The sequence below is a fragment of the Camellia sinensis genome, chromosome 2, assembly GCF_055761805.1.
Source record: "Camellia sinensis isolate YWXY chromosome 2, ASM5576180v1, whole genome shotgun sequence".
NCBI classification, from domain to species: domain Eukaryota; kingdom Viridiplantae; phylum Streptophyta; class Magnoliopsida; order Ericales; family Theaceae; genus Camellia; species Camellia sinensis.
Window position 1 is genome coordinate 190086678 of NC_138962.1, and position 8802 is coordinate 190095479.

General features: G+C 31.0%; 1 protein-coding gene across 1 annotated transcript; it reads right to left on the bottom strand.

Annotated features, from left to right (window-relative positions):
* Positions 1-752: 752 nt before the first annotated feature.
* On the bottom strand, positions 753-4558 carry LOC114292818 (Tetratricopeptide repeat (TPR)-like superfamily protein). Its single transcript, XM_082916404.1, has 2 exons — positions 4038-4558; positions 753-2468 (listed from the first exon to the last, which is right to left on the bottom strand). Exons 1-2 carry the CDS (start codon positions 4431-4433, stop codon positions 1218-1220), a joined length of 1647 nt encoding a protein of 548 aa, XP_082772530.1. The 5' UTR covers positions 4434-4558; the 3' UTR covers positions 753-1217.
* Between the last annotated feature and the right edge of the window lie 4244 nt (positions 4559-8802).

Sequence of the window (8802 nt, forward strand, 5' to 3'; positions counted from 1 at the left end):
GCAAGAGAAATCCTCCCACCTTTTTTCTGAAAATCTTCATCCAATGTATTGAACCATAAGACAATTTTAATTCCCAAGATAACGAGGCTACTAAACTCATAGCTATTCCTAGTAATTCCCAACCCAACTAGATTTTCAGAGGAGAAGGTTCATCCTACAAAGACAATTTCGATATTTGAAGAAATTTTACAATATTTTCATTAAATATTATATTGTTCAAGATTTTCGTCTTCACTGAACAAAATCAGAGCTTTATTTTTTATTTTTTCCCAAAAATCAAAGAGGACCTTACAACACAGGAGATATTTTCGGAATGTAACAGCAGTCCAGTGTATGAATGATCTATCTCTTCTGAACTTCTCTCTTTTTCTATCTTTGTTTCTTTTTCGCTTTTTGGAAACTAAAACCAAATTGGAAATTCACATCAGAAAGTTGACCTATTTGTGCTGATTCCTCCACTTCTGTACAGTAAGAACCATTGGAAGACCAGAATTTTGATAAACAAAGAGGAATCATAATTATTTTTTAATGAGGAATTTCAATTTGAGTAACAAAAAACTGGAAACAAAAAGAATGCAACGCACCAAACGAACAAATAAAACACGTTTGAAATATGAGGACTAGACAGGGATCAAACCCATTGACCTTCAGCACAAGTCAAAAGCTGTTTGGCTAAGGAAAAAGGAGAGAACGTTTCAATTAAAAATGATTAGTAAGCTGGAGATTTACATACAAACAAGGGCAATGCTTCATGATTGAATCTCAGACAAATCTCACTAATAAATCCCATAAATATTATAGTGACGCTCTGTATGGGTTGAAGCCCCCAACCTGAAACGAAATTTATCATTTCTATCTGTGAAGCTAAACAAGCGAAGCTTCTATGTATTGGTCCATAAGCCACAAAAGATGACATAACAGATTTACAAAAAAACCCTACAACAGAAGCAAAGTAGAAAGGGGTCACTCACATGTCCAAATGCAATAGTCCTCTCTGGAGGCTCGCTTAGCAATAGGCACGTGAATTGAAAGGTAAGACCCTGAAACAAATTCTGAATTTCAGACTCTAGGCTACCTTTTGCAGCACTTGATGAATGCCATGAAAAGGTAATAAACTCTCTTTTGGGAACAGAGGGACCAAAATAAAATGAGAAATCCCCTTCACCTCTCACTCGATAGATAAGATCCTTAACATGTAGAAAGAAGTAAATAAATCATTACAAGCTTCCTTGTAGTTGATTGAGAACCATTTCAGCTCCATCACCATCACTATCCTCATTATCAGTTCTACCTTTCTCCATTGGCAATTCCTCAGCAGTAGTAGCCACCCCATCGGTTAAAGGGATATATGACATATAAACTTCGTCTTCAAAACACCCGGCTTCCCTCAAAACCCCCACCAAAACATCCTTGCTTGTCATATCATCTTCCTGTTCACAAAGCTTGAGAATGGAAGACACATTAACCGGCTTTGGTTTCCAGCTCTTTGTTCCATCAGCCAAAACAGCCTCCTTCAGGCAAGACAACACCTCAGAAATCCTCTTCTCACTGATGTGCCCTTCTGCAAGTATCTCCCACGTTCTCGAATTTGCCTTTCCTCCTGCTTCAACCATTTGATCAAACAAAACCTTAGCTTTCTCCAAAATCCCTTGTCTAACATACCAACCCATGAGAATATTTACTATTCTAGGATCATAAGTTGACTTAACTGACAGCCATTCCTCGTAAAGTTGTTCTGCACCATCAATATCACCCAGCCGAACCAAAGAAGAGATCATAGTATGGTAACCCAAATTTGGAATACTTGGAAAAACTGATTTGTAAGTGTTCCACACGCGATACACCTCCTCCTTGTTACCAACACTACTATATAGACTAACAAGATAATGATACGGAATTCTATCCCGGCCTGTGATTCTGTATTCAACCTTCTTTAGACAGTCTTCAGCTTTTTCCAATTGCCCCAGTTTAATATACATTGTAGCCATTGTGCTGAATGTAGTCCAGTTAGCATTTATGGTTCTCTCCAGCTTCATCTGTTCGAACACCTGTTCCATCTTTTCCACAGATCCTTGAGCCCCACAAGATGATAACCAGATGTTAAAAGAGTATATATCTAAAGGTATATTTTTCTCCCTCATCTCAGAAACCACTGAGTCAACTTTGTCATACTCTTTAAGATTCATGTAAAGAGTCATCATGACATTGAATGGAAGTGTGTGCATGGCGTAGCCTCTATCTCTCATTTTCTTGAGCAAAGGTTCAGCCTTCTCTCTCATTTTAGCCTGGACATAGGCATTTAGAAGAGCCCCATATGTTCGCTTGTCTTTTAATGTATCTGGAAGCTTCAGGAAGTAATCTTCAGCATTTAAAATTCCATGAACTTTGGCAATTAGATCTAATTGAATCGCTGTGTCACTGGTAGATAGTCTAAATCTCTCTGCTCTGTTGTTCATCCAGTCATAAACCTGAAGAATGTTTAAAAAGTTATAGCTGCAAGGCAAATTATCTCTTAATTTTAACTCCTACTACAAACTGGACAAAGTGACAAACTAGGTACATGAATGTCTATAAACATGCATTTATTAGATCGAAAATACAAAAGAATAATAATAATAAAATAAATAATCATAGGGCAGTCATTTGTCAATCAAATCAAGCAATTTTTTTATGGTATGAATGGCCATGAACACATACAAGAAATTAAGAAAGAACATTTAAAAAGAGGTTAAACTTAGGTTTCAAAAATTCAAAATCATGAATAATGAGCAAACTTCTGCATGACTGAGTTCAACATTTTCAAAATCGCCAAATTTAAGGCCCAACTCCAATCATCCCAGGTTTTTCAATTTTTTCAATATATAGCCAAGTCACTACAATTTCTGCATCCCCAACCAAATTTTGTATAATTGTGATTAAGAATATATATAAAAAATAAATCAATTGCCAACTTTACTCTATCTCTAACCAAATTTCTTTACACCCGAATTTCATTCAAATTTCATTATGGTCACATGACCCAATGCATAGCCAGCCACCTAGTTGCAACTAGTAACTAGTCTTTTAAACCATGTGTTGCACTTATGTATAAAACTGCACCAAACATAATAAGTCTCCATTAAATTCATATACAGTATAAATTATGAAAGAAAACAATCAAACTAACAAAATTCATAAAATAACACCAAAAAAATGATGAATCAAAAAACAACCAAAGGCTAGAATAAACCCCAAGTCAGGTTTGGCCTCAACATGAACATGCAATTGTCAACTCGAAAAGCCCAAAAAAGAAAAAAGCGCTCAAAATATTACCACGAATCCAAATCATCACTAGCACTGCAATTGGATTTTAATCCAGCACTAAGATTGAATGAAACACAATTTAAAGGTAGCAACTCTATCAAACCAACCAATCAATTCAAACAGATACGCATACACAAAGTAAAAAATACCCATGAAACAGGAAACGCTGCAATTGGATTTTAATCCAACCCCAAGATTGAAGAAAAAACAATTAAAATGTAGCAACTCTATCAAACCAACCAATCAATTCAAACAAATACACACACACAAAGCAACAAATACCCATGAAACAGGAAGCACTGCAATTGGATTTTTGGGAACCGCTAAAAAAGCTTCTGTTTTTTTTTTTTTTTTTGCTTATTACGGGAAAAAAAAAATGAGAGGTAGCCAAAAAGCTAATAAGCTAGCTTTGTTTTGCACTTCCCAAATCCAACCCCAAGATTGAATGAAAAAACAATTTAAATGTAGCAACTCTATCAATCAAGCCAACCAATCAATTCAAACAAATCCACACCCAAAAAAGAAAAAAAAGCAACAAATAGCCATGAAACAGGAAACATTGCAATTGGATTTTAATCCAACCCCAAGATTGAATAAAACACAATTTAAATGTAGCAACTCTATCAAACCAACCAACCAATCGATTCAAACAAAACCCACAAAAAGTAACAAATATCCATGAAACAGGACATAAACAAAACATCAAAAACCACAAGATTCATGAGTAATAATACCTCAAGAGCAAGCTTGTAACGCTTGAATTTCCTCAACTCCTTAACAATCCTACAAAGATCCCACTTGATGAGCCTCTTCCCTTCTTTCTCACACTGGTTCAACACACTGGCAGCACCCATTTCCGGGTCCTCCATCATCGATATCCTCTTGTATACACCACTCCACTTAACCATCGGCCGCTTCTCATAGTCCATAGTTCCATAGCTATAGACCTGTGATATCGAACACCTAATAACAATTGGGTTCTTATGGCTTTTAACTGTTCGAAGAAAGGTCGAAGTGGGAAACCCAGACGGAAGGGAGAGAGAGTAAGAGAAAGTTGAGGAGAGAGAAACATGGTGGTGGTGGTGGTGGCGTTGCAGAGGAGACTGTGAAATGGTGGATTGGAGTAGCATGGTTGTTTCTCTAGGGTTTTTGGAGTACTGTGAAGCACCAACAAGCAACACTGATGAGGGTTTTGGAAATTGGTTGGGCCCTCGTTTTTTTCCGGATAAGTCTAGCTAGGTGAGGGGAGTTTCTAATTCGTTGGTACTACGGGTACCGATCAGTATATCAATTAGTATATTAATATTAGTTAGGGTGGAATATTTGTTAGGGTGGTGTTATATGATTTAATCAATATATTAATTAGTGTATTAATATATGTTATAATATTGTTATTGATTTTACTCATTAGACAAATTGGGATGTTTTGTAAAGTTGATAAAAAGTTAATTTTTTGATTTTTTGATTTTTTTGGGTGACATTTTTGGCAAAAAATTGGGTTGTTTCGGGTAAAAAAATTGATTTTTTTTTATTAAAATAATTAAAAAGTCAAAAAGTTAGCTTTTTACCATTGTTCCCAAAATGGCCCATTATAAATATTAAGATCTCTTAAATTATATCACATCATCTATTGATACACTAATTAATATATTAATTGTTACATATTATATTATTTTATTAGTTATGATATTATTATTGATCTCACTCATTATATAAATTATAAATATCAAAAATCTCTTAAATTATATTATATTATCAATTAATATAGTAATTGATACATATTGTATTATTCTTTCTAATTACATTCTTCAGATTGTTTTTTTTTTCTTTTTTCTTTTTTTGTTTTTGGAGAAAATTACAAATAAATGGCATTTGGGACAAAACAATAAAGGATTTTTTTTTTTTTTTTATTAGACTAGACATGAAAAGTTTAAAAAAACAATAAAAAATATAAACTTGTTAAAAAATAAGAAAAATGACTTAGACCCCCAGCTGGGGGTGTTGGGGGTCGGCTTCTATTGGACAAGAAAACTGTTTTTTTTTTTTTTTTTTTTCGGCCAACCCCAGTGTGACACATCACTGGGGTTGTCAGTGGGGTCACCCCACTGGGGGTCTGTAGCATTTCCGAAAAAATAATGGGTTCTTAGGGTCCATTTGGTTTGGTTTTAAAAATCAATTTTGAAAGATAAATTTTTTAAAAGAGTTGACAAAATTTAAAATTTTATTTAGTTGTATATTTTGAAAACAGTTTTTATTTTAAATTTTAAAACTTGTTTGATTTTGAATTTTCAAAACTAGTTTTTGAGTATTTTTTATTTTTCATATTTTGTTGTTTTTAATGAAATTTTTATTTATATTTTAGTCAAAAAAAAATTTAACTTTTTAAGTAAACCTAAACTAGTGAAAACCTATGTGTGCACAGGATGTGAAAAATTAATAAAATATGTTTATATAAAATAATATAAATAATAAGATTTTTGCATGTAAATTATGAAAATAGAAAAGTATTGAAACCTGTAATTTAAGTTTCACAATTTTATCATAATTTATGTATCAATTTTTAACTTGTCACAATTTTAATCATGTAACTTTCAACCTTTTTGCTAAAGTTATAAATTTAGACAAGTTCAACCCAAGTAACGTGAGTTAAGCCTGTAAATTTTTAAAGATTTGGCAATATTATTTTTAATTCTGTAAGAACCTATGTAAAATTAAAAATTCAAAAAAAATTGGATGGACTTGACAGAGACACCAAAGGGTAATGTCAGGGATACTAAATTTTCAACAAAATGAATGATCAAATGTTACACGTAGGTGTGGGGTCCACACTTTCCTACACCAAATAACCTGAGCAAATAACCTGAATGACCCAAATTTTCTACCAAACGAATAACCAAATATCTCACGTGGGACAAAATTGTATATACATATATATTTTTTGGTGCTTCTAGAAAAAACAAAATTGTATATATAAATACATAAAATTATTTGCTAATTTATTGTTTTAACAATAAATAAGAATAATTAAAAATTTAATATTAATGAACAAAAACAAATGCATCTTTTAAAAAGGGATCATCCAATAAATTGATATTAAAAAAAATTATATTTTATAATGGCATAAAATAATTTAAATATGATTTTTCAAAATTTGTTTTTAATTTAAAAATTACAATAAAATATTCAAATACAATAAAATTAAAATTAAATTTCTTACAAAATAAAAGTATTTGGATAAAAAATATAAATAAAAAAAAGATAAGAAGAAAATTTAAAATGGTACTCTCATTTGATTTGAAAATAATTCTAGATGACCAATAAATTATCACCTATAATCCTCATTTTTTTTAAATAAAAAAAATATATTTTATGAACCATCACTTTTAATAGAAAAATAACATTTATTTCTATTTATTTTAGTAAAATTCACTTTTTAGCAATTTGAGTCAAAAAAAAATTATTTTTTATTTTAGTTTGTTTAATTGATAATTGAGATTAAAAAAAAAATTAACAAGATCCACCATATTTCGCAATTGCTAAAAGAAAGACTAAATGACAATAAAATAAAATAAAAATGTTTGAGCCCTACAAACAAAACTCCCACTGTTGTACCTACAATGATGTGGTATCATATATGTCAACTCTTAATTGTGTTATACACTCAATGACATGTGATCCAACTCTCTTGCCACATTATTGTGGGTAAAAATGTGGGTCTATAACATTGTTAGAATAATAAATTATCATGTGCAACTCCCATTTTCTTTTTTTATTATATAAAAAATTAAGTTTCACCAACTATCACTTTTAATAAAAAAAATAATAATTTATTTCTATTTGATTTTAATAAAAGTGACTTCTTAACTATTTAAGCCCAAAAAATTATTTTTTTATTTTAATTTGTTTAATTGGCAATTGAGATTTTAAAAAAAAAATTAATAGAATCCATTATGTCTGGCAATTGTTAAAAAATTCATTCATTTTCTTAATGTTTTTGTCTTTTGTTAAAAAAAATATGTATTAAAAAAAATTATTGTTTAAGTCTTCATAGTTTAAGAAGGATATAAAAAAATAGGAATTTTTTTTAAGGTCCCTAATAATAGTAATTTAGAGGATAACGGAAACAAAAAAACAAAAAAAAAGTGATGCATCAGGTCCCTGAACAATATGGCGTGCATTTTTAATTATTTCGTAGACCAAAATACCCTTCACAAGATCAACACAAAAACGAAACTAATTCTGACGACTGAGCTACATTCCAAGCATCCAACCATCTTCATGAGCAACAGAACAGCAGAACTAGGGTTTCAATATCATCTTCACCTTCGACATTAGAGTTTCGTTATCTTCTGCAAAAATCATTCCCATTCCTTTCTCACAAATTTCTCTGACCCCGTTTTCACTGTTCATCGTCATCTCAGTTCATATTCATTACGTCGCATCTTCATCACAAGGCATATCAACTCGTCATTAAAGTTTCATCCTAACTTTGGTAAGTTTTTCTACAATACAACTAGATTTTCTCTAGATACACAGTTAATTGCATTTTACATTAACCTTTCACAAATTAGGGTTTCAATTTCGTAATAAAAAGTTACATGAATTTGAAAAAAGTTATTTCTGTGTATTTTGAACTTATTCTTGAACATGTTTGTGTGATTTTATCTGTAAATTTCTCTGGCATTTGAATTTTTATGGTTTTTGCTTGATGTATGTTTCTTCTTTCAATTTTCTCTGGCATGCTTATTTTGAAAAAAGTTATTTCTCTGTGTTTTCATCTTATTCTTGAACATGTTTCTGTGATTTTGTCTATAAATTTCTCTACCCTGTAAATTTCTCTGTAATATGTATTTTTAATTGGAATGTCTATCTTTCTCTGGAATGTCTATTACTCTCTTGGCTCTGTCTAAGTTTCTCTGGTATTTATAATTTTCTCTGACCACATCACTTTCCTCCCTTGTGTGTCTCTATCATGTTTAATTTTCTCTGGTTGTGTATGTAAATTTCTCTGACATTTTAATATTATGGACAGGAATGTATGTTTCTTCTTTGGATTTTCTCTGGCATGTTTATTTTGAAAAAAAGTTATTTCTTTGTGTTTTGATCTTATTCTTGAACATGTTTCTGTGATTTTGTCTATAAATTTCTCTGCTTTGTAAATTTCTCTGGAATATGTATTTTTCTCTGGAATGTTAATTACTCTCTTGTCTGTGTCTAAGTTTCTCTGGCATTTATAAATTTCTCTGGCCACATCATTTTTCTCCCTTGTGTGTCTCTATCATGTTTAATTTTCTCTGGTTGTGTATGTAAATTTCTCTGGCATTTTAATATTATAAACCTGAAATTTTCTCTAGAATGAAAATCTTCTCAAGAATGTGTAATTTTCTCGGAAATGTGTAATTTTCTCTGGTATGTTTATTTTGTTCAATTCTTGGTTTCAATGTGGTATAATTTTCAGTGGCATGTTTAAATTACTTTATTTATTTTATCTTGCTAATT